This window comes from Temnothorax americanus, unplaced genomic scaffold, assembly GCF_048541705.1.
Source record: "Temnothorax americanus isolate GAGA-0224 unplaced genomic scaffold, ASM4854170v1 Scaffold3, whole genome shotgun sequence".
In the NCBI taxonomy this organism is placed as follows: domain Eukaryota; kingdom Metazoa; phylum Arthropoda; class Insecta; order Hymenoptera; family Formicidae; genus Temnothorax; species Temnothorax americanus.
This window is the reverse complement of record NW_027509442.1, coordinates 1,423,287-1,446,194: the sequence shown is the minus strand read 5'-3', so window position 1 is coordinate 1,446,194 and position 22,908 is coordinate 1,423,287. Positions and strand designations below refer to the sequence as shown.

At 34.7% G+C, this 22,908-nt stretch overlaps 1 protein-coding gene across 6 annotated transcripts in view; it reads right to left on the bottom strand.

Annotated features, from left to right (window-relative positions):
- The window catches only part of LOC143900636 (androgen-induced gene 1 protein), a 28,388-nt gene that overhangs the window by 5,425 nt on the left and 55 nt on the right, over nucleotides 1-22,908 (bottom strand). For 2 of the 6 annotated variants that reach the window (XM_077412233.1, XM_077412232.1), the window contains exons 1-2: nucleotides 14,135-14,276; nucleotides 2,696-2,877 (exon numbers count right to left, since the gene is read on the bottom strand). In XM_077412233.1, the coding sequence (XP_077268359.1) occupies nucleotides 2,696-2,877; nucleotides 14,135-14,144 (192 nt within the window). In that variant the 5' untranslated portion in view covers nucleotides 14,145-14,276. Of the gene's footprint in view, nucleotides 1-2,695; nucleotides 2,878-8,981; nucleotides 9,132-14,134; nucleotides 14,306-18,595; nucleotides 18,971-22,908 lie in introns of those variants that run through there. The other 4 variants (XM_077412234.1, XM_077412237.1, XM_077412238.1 and 1 more) reach the window with 4 other exon arrangements.

Genomic DNA, 22,908 nt, shown 5'->3' with positions numbered 1-22,908 from the left:
CCACGAGCGACACTTCGACGCGATGGCAGAGCAAGAGAAAGTGACCTAATTATCTGCGCTGCTCTCGACATCAAGATTAATTACCTAATCATCTAGACTGAGGTTCTTTGAGTACAAAAATAAAAACTTATCAAAAGGGTTATTTTAATCGTTAAAAATTAATAATAAACTGTTTGAAAGTTTTTATCGCTACCGCGATAATGAGTTTCTGCTTATATTCGATAATTAAAAAGTGGACGAATGAAACTCAGGCTAATTTAGAAATCTTGAATCTTAGATCGGAAGTCGATGCTCTTATAGTTTTGTTAGATGAAACGATTAGTTCGAGTTAAACGAACATTTCAGCGATAATTAACGATTGACGTTGCGCACAAGCAGTCTTGCGTGACACGTGCCTCCGTTTCGCTGCATAATATGAAGTGGTGGCAGTGGTGCTTTAAACAATTGAATTTTGCTCTTTACGAGCGGTTTGATGGCGGCAATTCAAGCGTGAAATGGTCGAGTGTGTGTCACCGTTCGACGATAAGTGACAAAATGTTCGAACGTAATCTCGACGAATGTAGAGTCACGCTTTTGGCTCAACGGGACAACGTGAGTGGAACGGAGAGGACTTACGCTCGTCTCTAACAAGCGTTTTTTTTTTTTATTCACTCGCGAGATAAATGTCAATTGAAAAATAAACAACTCCAATGTAATCGTATTGAATGTGTTGCGTTCATTCATCTAGACGTGGCGTACACTTTTACAACGATTACTACTTCGATTCTTAATTTTCTTTACTATATACTGTAGATTTTTTTTTATAAAATACGATATGCGACACAATTGCGTAGGTTTTCAAATTAAAGTAACGTTTTTATTACAATAAGAATGGCAATCTGTTTTGGCTATTATTTTGCAATAGAATAATAGACACAAAATAAAATGACTTAAATATTAAATACTATTTTTAAAAACCGTCATTTTTATTAGCACGTAATGCAAAAATAATATACACTTATAAAACATATAAAAATTAGCATTATGAAAAAGTCAAAAATTTAATTGTTGTTCAATCAATGAACGGACGATTTGTCCGTACTCAACGCCATAGTTTTAACATTGTTTAATTTATGCGACACATATTTTGAACAAAGCCCCGGTGAAACCTCACTTAACCCTTTGGACCAACGGCTTAACGTCTCTTTCCGAAAGACGGAGCCCAGTTTGCTCCGCACAAGGGCCCCAATCTTGTACGGAAGGCGCAGCTTTCGGAAAAAACTTTCCATGGGTCTGTAGTGGACTCGAGAATCTGGTTTCTCAGATTACGAGTCTGGCGTTCTACCACTAGACCACACTGCCGCCGAAAATTTAATTGATTGCACGGTATATATTCAGAAACTGTCGGCATGGTGATTTTCATGAAAAGAATTTGCCTGAAAATCTTCAAAAACATACAGATGTAGTTATTGATGTTTATAGAAAGTGATAATTAATAAATTTTCAAAAACGCTTTGATTAGGTATTGTGCGCGAGTTCAGATAGTCATTATTCCAAAAACATGTATCCCCGAACACCGAGCTGAATTGTTGGTCTTTTTTTCGTAATATTTATTTTTACATGCATGTTTATACGTGCATATTTTTTCGCACTAACTTATTGCGCTAATAAAAATGACAGGTTTCTTTTACAGAGTAGTGTCCGTCTCCATTTCATTCTGTCCGTTCATCACAATAAATTAACGTGGCTATTTGGCTTCTCAATCATCACTCCGTATATACGCTACATTGAAAGAAAAGTTCTTTTGTAATTACTGATTGCGCCGTATAATCGTTATCGATGAGCGTAATCCCGGTTACGTTGGTGATTCGAGGAATATTATATCACCGTTATTTGTGATTTTTGCGATCACCCAGGTCTCTGCTAGATAGACGTGTCGGTTTTCACTATTACATAACGTGGCAATAAGGATACATTGCGTATACTAGATCTGTGATCGCAGAGAATCGGTTTTTATACGAAGAATATACTAGAGTTTCTCGTTGCCCCGCACAATATGTTGCTCTATAGAAAATACAATAAGTAATTCTGTGGGCTTTTCTTTTTCCATTTTTTTTGCGAGGAACAGGAAGAAAAAGCAGGATGAATGTGTCTGGGAATAAAAGCAGAATAATCCCTTGACTAATGATCGCCGCGCCGGAAACTGTACATGTTTTTTTATTTCTAAAATACGTATTTCTTATTACGCATCATATATACGTACAAATAATTGGTCCCGCGGAAGTAACGGTTTTTGCAGATGTAAACAAGAAAAATGAAATTTAAAAGATAACAAAGTCAGGATAATAAGGACCGGTTACAAACGATTTCCAGATCCTGAAGCAGATCACGACCGCGCTTATACAGGTTGAGATCGTGTTATTACATTATCGTTCGCGTAACGGCCTAGATTTTCCGAAGTCAAATTCGTGCGTGATAACGGTTTCGCGGAAAATCTCGTTTCGTTTCCTTATTCGGCGATTTGCCGTAACGGGATCTCGGCGACAGCCAAAGAGGGATTGATATACACGGAGTGTGGGATGCGTTTGTGTGCAGCGTGCATAACGTGTGGGTACCGACACCAATAAAGGGCAAAGATATCGCAATAGTTTATCGCCAATGTGTAACGGTGCGCAAATCAGTTTTCGTAAATCAGTTTTGCATCGTCGATACTAACCGCATCCCAGAACGTTAGGAACTTGAACTTCCCACCGTAGGCGTTGTGCACGCTCGTGACATTGTGCGGCACGATCGTGTACGTGTAATCGTAATAAACCGCGGAAGCGTACTGCAAAAACGTAACGGCATGGAATCCGATCGCTAGGCCCTCTCGCATCTCACAGCTGTTCACGAGTAAGTCTGAAACGTGTAATTATCTCTTTTGGGGATAAGGGGGACCACACGGACACCCGTCGCGGTCGGCGCGACGCGCGACGTCGAGCAAGAACGGGAAGATCCGCGCACCTGTCGTCGCGGCGTATACACGTTGTCTTTCGCGCGAGACAATCTCATATGTATTTTTTTCTCTCTCTGTATTATTTTCTCGATGTTAACATCGTTTAGGATCTCGTTGGAACTCTCGTGCCCGGCGGCACTAAGCCGCAACGAAACCTGATTATGGAAAATTTTACATAATCCAATCCTCGGGATAGCGCGTCTACTAAACGGCCGTTTAAAGTTTAAACTATTGCTTGCGAATTCTTATTCTCTCAAACCGCATTTTCCATTACCGCGACCGAAGTTTCAGCTCTAATTGCAGCAATTTCTTGGCGTATATTACTTCTTTTAAATTCTCCTTCGGAGAGTCTCTCGCTTGGGTTATTAACCAAGTCTTCTCTTGAAGAAAAACGATGCGTACCAAGAGAAATCGCTGTAATAACGGAAAATAGAGACAGAGAGGGCAAAAAACTTTGCAAGCGCAATCTCGGCAATCATTTATTGGACATGGACATTCCGGGCCCGATTATGTAAAAATTTAAGACTGCGATAAATAGCAGCATCTTAAAAATGATTAACTTTTTATTATCAATAGTTTTGATTGCAGTAGTATAGATTGTAAAAACACAATTGTTCAAAAAATATTAAACATAAATATATCCACCTATACGTACGTGTGTGCATATGTGCGTGTGCGGGTATGTATTCACGTAGCAGTTTTGTTTGTTCTGCATTTTAAATCTAATTTTCAGAGAAATATGAATACACAAAAGATCGAAGATAAAAAAAATATTGTATTTTATTTTCATTTACACAATTCTCTTTTGCTTGCACCAGTGATTTCAAAGGAGACTTAGTCCTGTACGCGACTTATCGAAATCGATACCGAAATCGAATCATATAAGTACTACCGACATCGACAATTATATCGTTAAAAGAGTGACAAATATGCAAATGGAAGATAGTTCGAAGATGGAAAGTTTCAGTTGATAATTTCCCAACACGTGCGTACATTATGCAAGCGAGTATAACTGAGTTATATAATTTATACGTAACTAACTAAGTACTTGGTTAAAAAAGATCTCACGTGCATAACAAATCTCAATTTTTGCTACTTCGTGTATTTTCAACAAATTCATTTATTCAAACTGTACATAAATGTACATATATATATATATATATATATATATATATATATGTATGTATATCTAGTATATAGGGTAATTTAAAAGGTTACTGCCAAACGTAAGGAGCGTATAGAGTGGTCAAAATAGACTTACAATTAGTCAGTACAAGCCTTTGGAATATATGGAATTCGGATTATATACCAATGAAATAATCATAATTTGCTACTCTCGCACTAGCTTTATTCGAATTGGCGACATCCGCATTCAATGCAAGCATTGCATCATCGAACAGAACTCTGGCGCACTCCCTCAAATATTCCAGGTATCTCACGTAATCCTGGATAAAACCTTAATAAAAACAAAATAAAACAAAATAGTGGAAGAGTAGTAAATTGCGATTATTTCATTGGTATATTATCCGAGTTCCAAATATTCAAAGGCCTGTACAAGGATTACTTTGGAGAACATAGGCCGGTATTCATAGTCGGATCTTATATTTAAGACCTTAAGTACGACCTTAAGATGTTATGAACCAATAACAGAGCCGTATTAGCATCTTAAGATATTACTTGAGACGTTACTTAAGTCTTGAAATAAGAACCGACTATGAATACTGGCCATAGATTCTTAATCGAAAGTTGTTCTATACGCTCCTTAAGTTTGACAGTAACCTTTTGTATCATCCTGTATACATATATGCATTATATGAAATATATAAATCTAAAAATAACTAAAGAAATTATTGTGATGTCATTCTTTAATGGTTACAGAAAGAAGTAAATCATCAAAGAAAGCTTAGATGCAAAATAGCCATTTGTGAAATTGAAAGTGAATCGCTTTGAATTGCATTTGAATTAATTTAAATAATAATCAATGGAGATCCCAAATAACACAGCGGAGAACTCAAGAAAACAAGACGCTTTGATTTTGTTAATTAATTTAAAACGTTAACACAACTATAAATGTATGTTTGTATTGTATCTGTAGCGCGATTTCTTTCTTCTCTCTCTCTCTCTCTCTCTCTTTCTCTCTCTCTCTTTCTCTCTCTCTCTCTCTCTTCCTTTCTTTCTTTTTATTTAGTTTCACGTAATTTACATAAACCAACGTCGCCGAAATTTCTTCTTCCTGATTTAATTTTTATGGCGCGCGTATTTCAACGATTTCGTCCGAAAATAAGATTCGCCCGATTATATTAAAACAGATGTCGGAAATATATATATACGTTTTATGTATAGAAATATACATGAAACGTTATATATCGTTACATAAACCCGTCCTTTCAACATAAAATCGAGAAAATGTGTGAAGCCTCTCGTTACCTCACCATTATATTCATTCACCTCTTCGCATCTCCACGCTTGATTTCTATCTTGTACTACTTCTCGCGAGGAAAGGTGATTTACACTCACTCTCGGTACACGAAGTAGCGGTAATGTCACGTAGAAACTAAAAAGCTAAGAACAATAGCTTGGACGAAGAAGAGTTCGCGTTTTATCGTCCATTTAAGACTTAAGCGATCCTGCTAATCGCATTATGCAATGTAAAAGCACTTTATGCAAGCGCAAAGTATATCACGACGGACCGGTGTTAGTCTGAATTTACCGAAACATTTTTTTTATAAAAGAAGTCGTTATATAAAAGAAGACCCTTTCTTGTCAGTTAAACGATCGAATAGAGATAGACTGCAATTGATGATTGTGAGAATTGAACGTCAAGCGAGGATAAAAATCTGAGAGGAAATATGAATCAGATAAAGATAACAAAAATAACGGAGTACTTATCAAAATGAGCGGCAACGTTTGTCGACTTAAAAGGGTGAAAGGGAAAAAATTATTCAAAGAGAAACACGTTATAATTAGATCGTATCTCTCTCGTTGTGTAAATTGACACTTGAATAATGCACAAGCATATACGTATAACGCGTATGCATTATTCAAGTGTTAGTTTACACAACGAGAGAGATAATAATCTAGTTTTAAACGTGTTTTTTTTTTAAATAATTGGCGTATGCACGGCATACCTATATAGTCTTCGACAAATATTCGTGGATGAGCTCGTTTTCTTTTTTTTTGCTACCAAAACGTAAAATTAATATACGGCCTTTCACGGATTTAATATGAACTGCGGGGCGTTCAAAGAAATATTAGGTGACCCGTTGCCCGGCAATTACGTTACATAACTCACTTTGCGCGACAAAGACTTTTTAATTCACGAATCTGGAACGCGATTACCCATCCGAGGACAGCATTTTTACTCTATACGATTGTCGATACAATGTCGTCCGATACTTATTCCCGTTAAAGGTTTGTGGATACGCGTGTTGTCGACAGAAGCTGTCAACTCGCGGTGTTGCGATCTGTCGATTGCATGCGGTTTAACGAGCACGTTAGAGCAGATAAGTGCGAACTTGGACAAATTTCCGATTGGAGAAGCCGATGCAAATATGAGAAAAAGTTTCGAGTAGATTGAAAAAGAAAAGCTCGAAGGAACATTACGAGAATATACCGGGAAAATAAAAACAAGAATATAAAATGGCGGGAAAATGATTAATAATTCGGAATGTATAACAAATTTTCAAAGACAATGGAGTGTCTTGGGAAAGAAAGCACGGAAATTATAAAATTATAAAGTTGATCTTGGTACTTGAAGCAATCTTTTGTTAATTGTATATCGCAGGGCCTAATATTGCTATATATTTTTAAGTTTGTAATAATTAAAAGTAGATTAATTGGGAGATGTTTCGTGTCGTACAAAGAGAAAGTATGATTTAACGTGTCATTTCCGTCGTTCTTCTTCTGTATGTTTTTCCACACAAAAAAATGACATTGTATTCGATCTGTTATATTTTCTTCCAATGCAGATTACAACAATTCTCAAAACACTATTTTCAATCAAAGCATAGGACAATCGGAAGATAATTTATTTACGATATATTGCGCGACATATATATATATTTTTGTTTCTTTTCAAATAATTGTCATAACGTACGAATATTTTAACATAATTAAAAACTATAAAACTTTTTAAATTGACACTTATAATTAATTTCTTCTTTCAACGTCAGAAGTTGCCGTCTTGGCATTTATGACGCGTACGACGCCGACGGTGATACGATGATTTATTAAAATTACTTTCGTTATCTTCGCGACGCGATGATTTATTACGACTTGAACTTCCTACCATGTATCTCTTCCTTTAAGCAACCTATTGGTACTGGATCTTCGATCAAAACGCCGGAAGATAAATTGCGAATGTATCGACTATGCTTCTTGTTTCTTCAGACTAACGATCTCGACAATTTCCGCGAAATCATAAGCAACAATGCGATTAAGTATATTCTATAAATTCTGAAATAGAAAAGAGATCGTACCGCTATCTCTATGTATCTTATACGTTATACGTAATCAAAATTGAATAAATAGATAATAATATACCTAGAAAAATAGATAAAAATAGATCAACTGTAAAAAATTCTAATCAATCACAAACCCGCAATACGAAGCTGCTGGTGAGTGGGAGGTTTTCAAAAGTTTATATCGATCTTCCTTGTTCCGGCGTCTTTTTTAAGATTCGCAATTTTTATTTCTCATCGTCTATAGATTGTCATTAAAAATTGATTGCATAAATAATTAACTCATTCACAGACAAACCGCAGAAAATTCAAATCGCGGCCAATTCGAATCCACAATAAAAGAGACAGATCAGTGAGAGATCTTAAAAAGTTTAAACTGGTTTCCTCTATATACCTTTTTTAGAAATCCGGAATTTTTATTTTCTAGCGTTCATACATCTAACATTTAAAATTGACTAAAATTGACTAAATAAATAATAATTGACTCTTTTATGGATAAATTGCAAAGTTCAAACCGTGGCAAATTCGGATTCACAATAAAAAAGACAGATCTGCAGTGTGAGATTTTTAAAAGTTCAAACCGGTTTTCTTATGCCTTTTTTTCAGAAATCTACAATTTTGATTTCCCCATCAACGTTTAAAAATCCATTTAAAACTGACTAAATAAAAATAAATAATAATAAATTTTTTTATGGATAAATTGCAATACGTCCGTAATAAAGTTAAGTCGATAAGAGATTTTCCAAAGTTTACTCCCTTATTCCCGCTCTTTTTGCATCCCTCTAACTCTATATATGTTTACACCACATATTGCAAAATATATTCTCTCTCTCTCTCTTCCCTCTTTTTTTCTCCTTTATATTTATGAAGGCGATATTTTCCACGTGCGTCCCGCTACATCGTATCGCGATGCGATTGGAATCTAGCCAACGACCGATCTACCTGGCGTTCAACAAGCGGCGATCATTCGGCGATCGCTGACGCCGCGCCGGGCCGGGCGCAGCGGGGTTCCGGAGACGTTCCGGGGACGCGCGGCGCGTCCGCGGATATCCTAACCTCGTCTTGTCCGCCGCGGCGAGGGTTGTCGCGACGCTCTCGTTCACCGGGGGGACAACAAGGTTCGTCGACGATCCGACGGCCGTCGCAGCTACGAGAAGGCATGCTCCCGTCGCGTGTGCCGTGCACGCGTATACGTACGCGTGTGCGCGTACAAACGCGGGGAACGCTGTCGCGCGTGAACGGCACCGGGGGTATCGGAACTCCGAGGTCGAGATCGCGCAAACACTTTGCCCGCCCGTGTGTATGTACACGCGCGACAAGGAGGACCGGATTCTACTTTTATCGTCGCGCACGACACGCCCGCGTCTCGCAAAAGGGAGAGAGGGGGGGAGAGAGAGAGAGAGAGAGAGAGAGAGAGAGAGAGAGAGAGAGAGAGAGAGAGAGAGAGAGAGAAAGGCTGAAAGACAGAGAGAGAACCCTATTTTTAATCGGTCCACGCACGGCCGTCTCCTCCACGACCTCGAAGCTCGAGGTACCGATCGATCTACCCTTACTTGGTGCGGAAAACGCGCGCCTCGATTCTTTAGAGCGGTCGGGTGTGTGGTGCGCGGCGTCTTGCCCTTCTTGTCTTTTTCTTTCTTTTTTTTTTCAATTTTTTTCTTTCGCGCCGGGGGGGCGCGAAACACCGAGCCGCGACGTTTTTCACACACGTGGTCCAGCACAAGATACGGCTCGAGCGCACTCGTGTCGGCGGCCCGCGACTTACTGACGGATAATGGAGTAAAACGGGCGGGTGGGAAGGGAGAAAAGACCGCAGCGTGCGTGCGTTTGGCACTGGTTCATGCGGCCGCCGTGAACGGAGAAAAGGATGGAAGGGGAGAACGTGGCGCAGTGGTGGATTTAGGTGTCCAGGGCGCCCTACTCTCCCCGTCGCGTCTCCACTCCCCATCCTTCTTAGGAAACCCCGTTTCCTCCGCCGTCCGCGAACGGAGAGGAAACTTGAAGGAATGCGGCCGATCCCGTAAATTGAGAGGTTCCAGGCGGTTCCAGCATCAGGCGGTCAGCTTGAATCGATCGCCGTCCACCGATCGAATATCGGCCTCCTGGTTATTATTCTTCACTGCTATGCTCATGGACCTTGAGCGACGAGGCCGCTTTTGTGCAGGCGTATCCGCGTATTTCTTCGAGCTATCGTTCGTGGGGAGCTACGTGTGATTGTCATTTTTTTTCTCTGCGATTCTCCTATGCTCGGTTTACCATTGCAGAGCTCGGTCTCGTGCCGCCGATGCTCAAACTTGAATACGTTTGATACTATTGATACGATTGATTGATTTCAAGTTGTCATATCATTTTTTTTAAATCTATTTTTAATGTTCAAAGATATAGGGTGCGCATTTCTCCGGTATCAAAGGCTCTAATACATTTTTTAACAAAGCTGTCTCGGGGGAGCGATTCGTGCAAGAGAAAGGAAAGAAGGAAGAGAGAGGGAGAGGGAGAGAGAGAGAGAGAGAGAGAGAGAGAGAGGGGGGGGAGACCAATCTCGCTCTGAGCAAGGTCTAGACTTTCTAGAAACTTGGAATTACACGAAGTTGATGACACAATAGTGAAGGAGGAACAATGGTATTTCTCCATCCTTTGTTAAAAGTCTGAAACACCCGATACAAAACGTAATCCGGTTGATTTATAAACCAAGACTTGTTGGTTCTAATCGGCCTTGTTTTATTAGCGATAAAATATACTAATGCACTAGTGGCTAAAGATAGCAAAAAGTGGCAAAGAATTTCCTTTTTTTCTGTCGTTAACTAAACTAGCTTATTAAAGAAATATTCCAGCCCCGCGGGAAATTATCATATCACGGTTGCTAGATTGTTTTTAATAAAACAGTCTCAGCTATCTGTTTTTCTCAATCAATTTCTTAAGTAGTGTTTACATATTCAAATATGTTTGTGCAAGCGTCCATATCAATGACCTAATAACGGACCTAATAACGACGGTTCAATCTGTACGATGCTTGTTATAAGAAAAAATCAATAGATAATATGATAGTTTGTCAATTTGGATAGTCTCGTCCATCAAACGATCTCGCTTTTCTTTTTGTTTATTCCAATTATTTTAGGTACCGCAGTACCCCCAAAACCCTGGTCAAGCCAAAACCCTGCATTTGCTACAAATTTTGAGACAATATTTTCTAATGGAATTGGAGAACGTTATTTCCAGAATGAACAATCTCGTGGACTAATAAATGCCTAGAAATCATTCGAAACGCAAAGTGCAAGAGAGAAGAGAGGAATGTAAATTGTACATTCATTTATTAATGTAGAACAACTAGAATCAGGTTTGTGTGTGTCGAAAATTGTCATAATTGATATTTTAACAATTAAACGCGTCTAAGCACTACGCAAACATTTATCATGTTGTGTACAACAAAGTTTGTCGTTAATTTACACAGTAATTTATATTTCTGTTACGTAAGTATATAATGCAAGTTCACACATGATTTTCTGTTTCTGAAGTCACAACTTACAATGAAACAGTAACAATGAAAAGAGTATTAACTCTATTTATTTATTCGCTGACTCAATGGTTTGCACGTGTACATTGACTCGTGGCCGTGTCAAATTTGCAGCCGTAAAAAGAGATGTTATTTAACAAAGACGTTGATGCATCTGTACTCGAAAAAGTTTGTTATATAACTTACAACGACTGACGTCAAAAAAATTTAGTTATATATGTATGTATGTATGCCACGAGCAGAACTCAAACAATCGATTCGATGAATTAATTGACTGTACAAAAAATTTGATAGATTTGCTATATGAAAGCTTACTCCATATAAGAATCGTTCAATCTCCATTTCAAGCTCTGATCGACCAATCTAGGTAGAAAATGACAACGATATTTATACCTTTAACGTTGCCAGTTATTTTTACTTTTATAACTCGGCTACAGATAAAAAATATTCGTAACGCGAAAAAAATTGTTTTTTTTTCCAAGAAAGTTCTTAAAGCTTTAGAATTTTCTATTGCAGAAACGTCCTGTATGTTAAGAGTAATTAAAAGTAAAAATTTCAATTTATATATGTAATATCTAATAATAATTAATTACGTTGCTATACGTATCATACATATTTATTGCTAGTTTCTATAGTATATAAAATATCAAGCAAACGGAACTTTATCATTTTTCATAAGATATCAACAAAAATTTATTTTAAACAGAATAATAAATTTCTTTCGCCAGTATAGAATAACAATTCAAGTAATTTCTTTAAAATCGACCGTGACTGCATGGCAAAATATAACGTCTTTCGGATATGAACATTGAAAAACTGTGAGCCAACTTGGTTTGTCGGATTCACACAGCACTTTTTCGGATCAATCATCGAGGCATTTTCGACCATGGGTTTTGGGCAGTTGATTTGCGAAAATTGATTTTTTCGCAATAAAAATTTAAAACCATTTAATTTAGAAATTACATCAACTGACCAAAACCCATGGTTGAAATTAATAATGCCTCGATGATTGATCTGAAAAAGAGCTGTGTGAATCCGACAATTTAAACCAAGTTGGCTCACAGTTTTTCAATGTTCATATCGGAAAGACGTTACATATTGCCAGTCACGGTCGATTTTAAAGAAATTACTTGAAAAATTTATTTTATTTAAAACACTAAAAAAAATATGTGCTATGTTTGACGTTATATAACGTGACTGAGATATTATTTAAAAGTATTTTCTGCGTAGAAACTGCTCTTTTTATCATTCTGTTAGCAATATTCTTTTTGTAAAATATATTTTATGTAGTTTATATATTTTACACTTTATATACATATATATATATACGCCTATTTTGTAATATTTTATATTTCTATAATAAATAATACATACACTTTTTATATATTATATATATCTGATATTTTATCTAACAAAGGACATGTCACAACTGTCCGGAATTAATTGCCTTGGCTCCTTGAAATTAAGAGGTAAAACAACCCCTTAAAAATAACGCTTATGTTTGATTCTAAGCAATTATCGTCGAAACGGTAAAATATATAAGAAAATGTTTGAGTTTATAAAACTTTTACAATTTTTTATGTAGGGGAGACCGGGGCTAAGCCGACAACGGGGCAAACTTGACACTAGGCTTTTTTGCCAATTTAAATCTATCGTAGAAACTTGCCTTTTCTAGTAAATGCGTCTTTATGTGCCAGTATTATCAACGGAATTTAGTAACATTCTGAGTTGTAATGTAATTTTTAACGCGACATAAGCGTTTTTCATAGTAAAAAGTAATTTTTCTGATCTCTCGAAAATGTCTACTCTTTCATCGAGCTTTACTCTTGCGAATCTACCGGTAAGTGATTTTGATGGGAAATTCGATGCTTTATACGAATCCGATAATAATTTTTGCATATTTTCAAAATTTTTATATTTTTGGAGTAACAAAAATAAAAAACGACGTTCGGGGCAAAATCGACAGGGGCTAAGTCGACACGCTGTTTTATTGGTTCCCAATAATAAACGATGCTTGTAATGCGGCATATGGCCCATGACAAATGTGTGCGCACGTGTATAATCGCGAATTTACTTGCATAAATTGTTTTTCAGACATGAGTTCAGATGAAAATAATTGAATGTTCAACAATTTTTGTTCTCATTATTTCCATTATGATTGTTTTACTTAATTCCAAATTTTTGTACTTTCTAAATACACGATAAACAAATGTATATTTAGTTTCAGATCAACGTGTGTCGATCAGGCAAAGTGTCGAGTTTACCCCGGCATTTTTCAATTTGAAAATTTGTCTTCGCGTCACATTTCCTTTCCTGGCGGCAAAACAAAGCGACGTACAGCAAAACTTCCTGAATCAATTTTGTACCTAAAGAAACACTCTTTAAATATATACCAATGAATTTGCCTAAAAATTTTAAATAAATTTTAAAAATTGTCTTTGAAAAAATAGTGTCGGCTTAGCCCCGGTCTCCCCTATATTTGATTCTAAGCAATTATCGTCAAAACGGTAAAATATATAAAAAAATGTTTGAGTTTATGAAACTTTGACTATTTTTTATGTATTTTATAACTGATGTATTTAAATTTTCCAAAAATGTAATATATATAGTTTTCAAAATATGCTGATCCTTATTATTATTTTTGTGAAATTACATTTCTTCTATAAATAAAAATTAAAGACATTTTTATGCCAAATTCATCCATATAAAAGAGTTATTTTACATTTGTGAGAAATGAGTGAAATAATCAATATACTTTGTTTCTGTGCGCAGCTTTTGCGCCGCGCGCAATGTACGATTGATATTTCTATCATTACAGATTATAGATAATAGTAAGGGGTTAATAATAGTTTTTCTTTAGAATTATGAAAACTTTTGTTTCTCTTTATTTATTCTCTGCATATCAATTCGTTGTAATATCTGTAGTTTAGTCTCTTGAAACTATTTTCGTTCTTACTCTCTTACTCTCTTATTTCTTTATGTCGCTTTTAGGTATACATTAACTTCAACGATATCGAAAGAGAGAGGGAGGGGGTTGTTCCATCCTTTAATTAAATCTCAAAATAGGCATATATAAAAAAAATATGTCTTAGATTTTTATGTTTCACAATATATTTCAAGGAGAATCGATTTCGGACAGTTGTGACGTATCCCTTGTAAGAAGAGAGAGAGAGCGAGTTTACTACTTACCACATCCCATACTGTTAAATACTTGAATTGGCCAGTCTCGAAGTCGCTGAACTTCTTTTCGAGGAAAGGAATGTGTAATATTTTAAAGGCATAGTATAATGTGAAGCTGTAAGCTACCAGATTGACCAAATGGACCACGGTGTTTAGAACGTGCGGCATCTTGATGAAATTCTGTCCAATTCAACAAACGTGCGCATTAGTACGATGAAGCACCGAGACCGGTAATATAAAATACTGAAGTACTATAGTAGAATAGTATAAAATTATATGTCACAACGTATCAAAATCGGTATTAACACAGACAAAAATTGATGTTCATGTTAATATCATTAACTATGTTCTAATTAAAAATAATCTTATAAGTCAATAATTTCAAATTTAATAATCTTATATAATTTAATACTAATAGAACAATAACAATAGAACAAAAGCATGACGTTTTTGTTTCATTTTATTATTATTGAATTTACAAGATTATTTTTAATTAGACTGCTGTTAATTATGCTGTTAATACAATATCATTTTCTGTTCCATGTAAAAATATTAAAAACTGTAGATAAAATGAGATGGAATAAAGTTTCGTAAAAATTAATTTTTCTTAATTATATTTAACATGGTATTGATCTTTAAACTCCGTAATTTGAGGTATTCTATGTATGATTTGGTATTTGCTTCGTTCTACCTGAATTATAAGGTGTGCGATAAATAAACAAAACAATTTCCGTCGCCAGTGAATAATTCAAAATAAGTCGTTTTATTTTCGACCCAACTGGCCAATTGAAAATAAATTGCACAACGTTTCGACCGAATTCCGGTCCTTATCAAGTGCTTTAGGTTACACCGATCCGCATAACAAATTTACATGCATCGTTGACGTGGTGTCCTGACAACGTCAAGATAAACGCAAAACTAAACAAAAGACAAAATAATACATTTAACAATAAAAAACTATACAAAATCGTCATAATATCGCGCTGGTCAAAAACAATAAATTAATTAACACTGTAAAAATCAGTTAAAAACTTACAATTCTTATGCGCTCCAAAACAAACGGTGAGATCAAAACGTCACAAGCCATATCGAGGCACTGTTCGGACGTTGTGCCTCGATATGGCTTGTGACGTTTTGATCTCACCGTTTGTTTTGGAGCGCATAAGAATTGTAAGTTTTTAACTGATTTTTACAGTGTTAATTAATTTATTGTTTTTGACCAGCGCGATATTATGACGATTTTGTATAGTTTTTTATTGTTAAATGTATTATTTTGTCTTTTGTTTAGTTTTGCGTTTATCTTGACGTTGTCAGGACACCACGTCAACGATGCATGTAAATTTGTTATGCGGATCGGTGTAACCTAAAGCACTTGATAAGGACCGGAATTCGGTCGAAACGTTGTGCAATTTATTTTCAATTGGCCAGTTGGGTCGAAAATAAAACGACTTATTTTGAATTATAAGGTATTATAGCTCAGAGCAGCAGTTCGATAATCGCACTTTTTATTCAGACACGCGTATTAATTAACCAGTATAATTGCAAAAAGATTTTGCTACCATTGCTAAATTATAGCTCTCGATGCAAAAAATGTTAATTATCCACATTTTACGACTAGATTTGCTATAATAGCTAATTCCTTTTTTCCGTGGCAGTTTTGTATTTAAAGAAATACATTAAAATTATATCTTTTGTATGCCAAAGCAATTGAAATACACATGTATAAGTCTTTATACAAACGACACGAGATATAATCATATGTAATCTCTTTGTACAAACGACACGAGATATTAATCATGCAATCTCTTTGTACAAATGACACGAGATATGATCCACGTAATTTCATGTAATCACGTAATTTCTTTGTATCATTTAGTTGCTGAAGATGGTCCAAAATAGGACCGAAACGTATACAAAAAATAAACGAATTCCCAAGAAAGATTTGCGCACGGATTACCGCGCTCGGCTCATAATTAGCCCGTCCCTTCGAATATATCTTTTGTGATATCAAATTCATTTTATACGGTCTATTCGTGAATTATAATTTTCTATGCCTATATATTTCTATGTGTATATACGTATGTTTTAATAGATATATGTTTTATATATGTGTATATTTTGATTCTTCAAATGTATTTCTTTTATAGCAAACAAAATTATAAATAGAACTCTATTCTGAAGGCTGACACAAATCGTATGACAAAAATATACTTTAAAATACGATATTAGTAAGGATGTGTGCGTTAACTCATTTAATAAGTTCATTTAGCATTATTAACGCTACTGATACTTTATTTATTAGTATTATACTATCTATTATTTTTTAATTATTTAATGATTTATATTTAATATCATATTACATGTGAATTATTTAATATTATATTACATTATTATTTACTTGTTTTAATTATGTAATAATGTATTAACTAATACGCATGTTTTTAATGTTGAAACGGAAGTTGATTAAGCTGGGAGTATACTCGCCTAGAACCAGACTCAATTAAACAAATCTATTTAACAAACAGAGTTTTAAAAATATTTTATCTTCACGAGATTAAGTTTCAATGACATAACATTCATTCAACTTGAAATTATTTCGTATAACAAGGGCAAAATATAAAATTTTAAAATTAATTTTCAAACTGCAGCCGCTGACTGCGCTTTTAAAAAATGTTTTGATTGAAGCAATACCGCGGTTGATCACAAATGTAACTCTGCAGAACTGGTTTCACTTATGTAATCTTGAAATCGATAAATAAGCATAAAATTTATTCGCATAATTTGTAAGAAGGTCAACAACAAATAAATTGCGTTTCTTCGTATTCGTGTAACTGAAAAGAAAGATTTCCACATGCATATAGACCTCAACAACGTTAGTTTAACATTATCTTAAAGTCGCGTACCTATACTATTCAGAGCGGGAGAATTAGGCTCTTAGATAACGTTTCGCAATTCACTCATCCAATCTGTGTCTTTCGCGTGCGAGATGATGCAGACGAGTGCCCCTCAGAGCAGTTATTTAACTTCTCGATTCAACGGTATCTCTTCCGTGATTTCAACAACAACGAATCATATATATATATATATATATATATATATATCTGTGCAATTTCTCGCCGCATCGAAATGCACACGGATGCGATCGTATTCTCGAAGCGCGAAATTTTAACCGGGAAATAACCGGTTGTTGAACCACAAAATTCTATGCTACACGACGCGCGTCTACGGTTATATGGCGAGCAGGATATACGGTTTCCTATTGGGAACCTTGACCGTAACAATACGGTAGTATAATCGCATGTAAATTTTAATTGCCCGACGATTTTGCCGGGCCGTTACATAAATGACCGCCGCTCTTTGGCGGTCAAAGGCACACACTCACTTTTATCACATTGCACTTATAATAACTCTTTTATGATAATAAAATGATAAAGACTGTGTTCTCGCGTCGTCGTTCTTAGATGTCGGCTGAATATATAGGTTTTCACGACAAGTACAGAAAGAAGTTTAGAAGAAAATTCTTCGGCCCTTGCTTTTGTAAGCTTCATATATCGTAATAATTTGTTTGCCACAAGTGTAGAGAGAAGTTGAGTTTAGAAAACGAGTTAATATCTTTGATATTAACTCGCTTTTATATGCTTCATATATATATCGTAAATAATAGTTAATATAATGTAATTATAATATAAATGTAATATGAATATATAAGAGCAATAACACTGTAATTATTGAAGCTACACGCGCGCGTCATATCTGAAGGACGTTCTCTCGTCCTTATACTAGAGAAAATCGATTTTCTTAGGATTTTCTTGAAACTGTGAATATACGTTAATTTAGATGTGCTTTATGCGTGGTATAAATTTCAGTACCTCTTCCGGTATAAAAAATAAAGATACTGAGCCTCAAAATAAAAAAAAAAATTTTTAATTTAATTTTTTTAAATTTTGCCATTTTTTCCTTATAGAACTCGACGAGAGGAGCAACTTTGGTCCTTTTGGCCAACCTCGTGTCTCTTACCGTTTGGCCTGGAAAATCTTTTCATTAGTAAAAGTTGAAACTTTGAGGCTCAGTATCTTGATTTTTTATACCAGAAGAGGTACTGAAATTTATACCACGCATAAAGCACACCTAAATTAACGTATATTTACAGTTTCAAGAAAATCCTAAGAAAATCGATTTTCTCTAGTATAAGGACGAGAGAACGTCCTTAATGAAACTCCATGAATATTATATTTTCATATATTCTAATTTCCAATACAAATACTGTCCAATAATATTCAAAACAAATGGAAGGTTAAAAAAGAGCAAGTTGAGTCAACAAAATGTTTATATAATCAACAAAATGTTAATGCAATTAATACTGAATTTTATGTAGGCGATATTTCGCAACAAATGTAATAGCGGTATTATAGGAGAATAAGGAGCGTTTGACTCGTTTCTGTGTGGACGCAATTTGCATATCTACATTACCTCGCTTATTATAGTCACCGATAATGACCACTCCCCAGCTCGCGCGTGTCAAAGTCGCGGCCGTCGGATGTGCACTGACAATCGATCACCGACCGACTGCTCGCACTGAAACGGCCCGTATAACTATTAAATGTTCGATAGCAGCGTCGAAGTGATACGTCAGCGATTATCAGCGGAATGACGTTGCGTGAATGTTGCGTCTAACCGTGATTAAGCATCGGGCCGAGAGACAACGCGGGTCGCGGACGCTCAGCTGGGGCACGGCGGCGGCGGCGGCGGCGGCGTTTCGCAATTGCCGTTTGCGTTTATCAGCGCGACGAGACGAAGACGGCGGGACGATGACGACAATGATGCGCTTACCGCGATCGACGATGCGCGAATGCACCAGCCGGCTCGAGAATTACGATTGTTGAGCGCGGAAACTGTAGCGCCCGCCGTTCCACAACGATAGTCTATCAAGGCTAACGAGGATTATATCTTCTTTCTTTGTTCGGTGGGAGAAGCGCAACACGCGTTGACGGAAAAATTTCGCGAGATTTATAAAATACGAGATGAATGTAAAAAGACGATTTTCGAAAGATCGTTGAGCATGGGAGATGTTTTTCAATAATTAAAAGATGATTAAAGTATACGAGCTAATCGTAGGACAAAGTTTTCAAAGTCTTTGTAATAATTGAAATAAATATAAAAAAAAGAAGGTAGACAGGGGAGAAAAAAATAAAACTTTTAACAAGAGAATAATTTAAATAATAATTGAAATAAAAAATAATTAAAAAAATTTTTTTTAATTGTCTATTGGAAGAACCATTTTAAGAGTTGCATTTAGATTATATAAGAAGGAAAATATTCCATATTTTTTTTGTCGATAATATAAGATATAAGCGTGCGATATCGCAAAAAAAATTTGCGATACATTCTGACTGATTGAGGAACATTTATATGTAAAATTACATTATATATCGGAAGCTATATCAAATTTTCGGTAAATTTTAAAAATAATTATTAGGTAATTAATAAATAATGTACGCGCTGTATATATATATGTATATAAATCTATTATTATATCAATCTTCATTGAATCAAGGTTGGTTTCCGTCACGTTGCGGGGCAGGCGGCGGGGCAAAGGAAAGCCTCTATAGGTGTTTTTGTTGCGTGAAATAAACGCGAGTTTTAGCAAATGAATAAGTATGTGAAATAGTGAAATGCATTTAATTAGGTGTTTCTTAAGGTTTTAAATCGTTGTTTGTACAATTAAAATCAAAATGCGTTGAAATATGGCAATATACCGTTTTAGTTTTACAATTTCTTGATAATTATATAGACAAATTATTTCAGTCTTCGTGTAAAAGGCCTTCCTAAATATATAAAGAATTATTTGCACCTATTTTCATTAAATTCTTATCATTTTTAATATGCTTTCGGGAATTTTACATTACAGGTGTCGTAACATTTTTGCTATGTCGCCCGTGTATAAGAAAAAGATAAGAGAATAACTTTCAATAATTAATTACTCTCGACAACTCCCGTGCAGACAATTGTGTTCAACTTTGACATGGACGACAGATTCCCCATAATAGACGAATATCCTCCATAAATTTGTGAACTAATTTTTATCATTTTAACTTGAGTAACCACCCTTCTTAATAGAGCAAATATTAAATAGAATATACACGATCTCACCAATAGAAATGTAATCAAAAACAATTTGTTATATAATATTTATACAATATATTATAATTTGATTATTCCCAAAAATTCGTTAACATTACGAATTAATATTATAAATTCGTTTCTTTCAAAAAACAATTTGACAGTTATTGCAATGCCAACGAGTGATATGATACACACTGAAGATATCTCTAAAAATCCTGGTACCTGTGATATGATAGGTCAGTATATGTCATTACAGATTATGCGATTCTCTGGATCTCTGCTCCCGGATACGAATAACAGATATTTTTCTCATCATGTGTTGGAGCGCAAGTGAATACAGTTCACCTCGTAATGACTTGCAACTAAAGATAATAACGAGTAGCAGCCGCGCTAAGAGTCTCGCGTACACGGTGGGGAATAATAAAAAATAAGTCAGAAAAAAATGCTTGTTTGCAAGAGATAAAAATTTTCGTAAGAAGAAATCGATAATATTTATGGGTATTTTACATGATCTGAAGAATTCTTTTTATTAAAATCATTATCAATATTGCGTAAAAATTTAACGTAATACAGAAAAATATTTTCTGATTATTCGTTGTTCTATAAAAACTTTGAAAATATTAATTATTAATATTTTCGGTCTTTATGCAGAAAATGTTTATAATAATGAATATTTATAAATTATTATTTGTGTTAATATTTATAAGTTCTTATCTATGAGTATTCGTAAGTCATTATCTAAAATCTGAAAAATGTATCACAAGTAATATAGTAAGAAAATAGTGTAGAACATAATAGATGTCAATTAGAACATTTGATTTTGACCAAAATACTTAAACACGCATCTAAAATGGTGCGGTTGAAAAAATCAATCTTCTTTTATGTTTTATATTTCAAGAACATTTTTGCAAAGTTGCGAACAAAAATGCACAAATAAAAAATTAACAAATTATTTAAGTAAGTGTAAGCGCAAAACAAATCATTTTCTCTGTCGAGTCTCGGTAGAAGTCGAAAAATACTGTCTAAACTATTATGTTGTCCATAAATTCTTTAAACATGAAAGAGATTTAGACTTCGCAAAATACTACGTGGCCGAAAATACTGTTTGAAATTAAATGCACTGAAAGAGAAAGTTTCGACGGTATAAGTACTATATATAGTGATTGTGACACACAAATGAATATAATGACAAAAATTTGATCTGAGCTGTGTTCTACGAGTTATCCACAAATGTAATTTCGCGATATCACTTTTATTCGCAAAATTCTTATTCAATAATTCCTGATGATAACACCTAGTGATTCTGATATTGCTTTTGGCGGTGTGAAAAATTAACTGAATTAAATAAACACATTTTTACAATTACGCGCAAACGCATCCCATATATTTTAAGGATTATTTGATCTTTTTAGTTTTATTCCTATTCAATGCGCACGGCTGACGCGGAGAACAGATTTGTTATACATTTCTACCATTTTTTAAATATTTTTTTCCGAAACTTTAGTTCTTTAAGATAAAGACGCTTACGTAAACAGAAAATCTTATACAATTAGTTTAACGAAGTTTTTAATATAAAATTTTGAAAGATTTTAAAGAATTTTGTCATTATTTTTTTGCATCATTTTTACTTCCATTTCTTCGATAAAGATACAAAGAATCGAAATTTTAAAGTAATCCGTAATATAAAATCTGATGACTGGTAGATTTAAATATTAATATTTATGAATTCATACTGCACTCATTCGTATTATATCACAAAACAGTCGATAATGTTAAAACTGCAATGCACATAGTAATACTTCGTCGGCAATGAAGTTTCTCGGTAGAATTTATTCATTGCACCGACAAGATACAGAGTTTGACATTATTAACAGAGAAAAAAATATTGAAGGACAAACAATTTCAAATTTCGCCGATTACTTTTCGGCGCTTTAAATTGTTTCTTTTACTTAATTTAGTTATAATTCTCCAAAACATCGCAGAAAGCCTATATTTTATAATATCTAAATTTTGCGAAATAATAAAATCAAATAAAAAAATCAAACATAAAGTTAGTCGTAATCCAGTTCGCATAATGTAACCAAATTCAAAAAAAGGGGGGCTAGCGAACAAAGCTCGTTTTTAATGCTTATTGTTATGTCATATATGTACATTACAGTTTAATACACAAACGTTTCGACTATAAACGTGGCCTTCATCAGTGTGAAATAAATAACTCTGATCGTTTAAATAATAACAAAGTTTAAATAATCTTGATCGATACTTCGCAAATTATTAACCGAAATGGCGAAATGATATTTACGCGGGCGATATGTTGCGTCTTAAATTACCGTTTTTCAAATTTATTAGAATTCATTTTGGTTATTATTCGTGTACATTACTATAAACAGATATATCAAATTAATAAAGGCTTGTAGAATATATCTTTACGAATGAGAATTAGATTTTTAAGATCGTGCGTTAGATTATAGGTGATACCTGCGCATTTAAATTTCCTCCTACATCACAATGTGAATAACTAAAGGAACGTAAGCGAGGTTTATCGGCTACTTCAAAAATTTTTAATTTATATTTAAATAGAAAGAATTGATAAAATAAAAGCGAAATGTGAGGCTATAAAAGAGCCAAATAAGTTGCTAGCAGTAAACTGGAAACATATA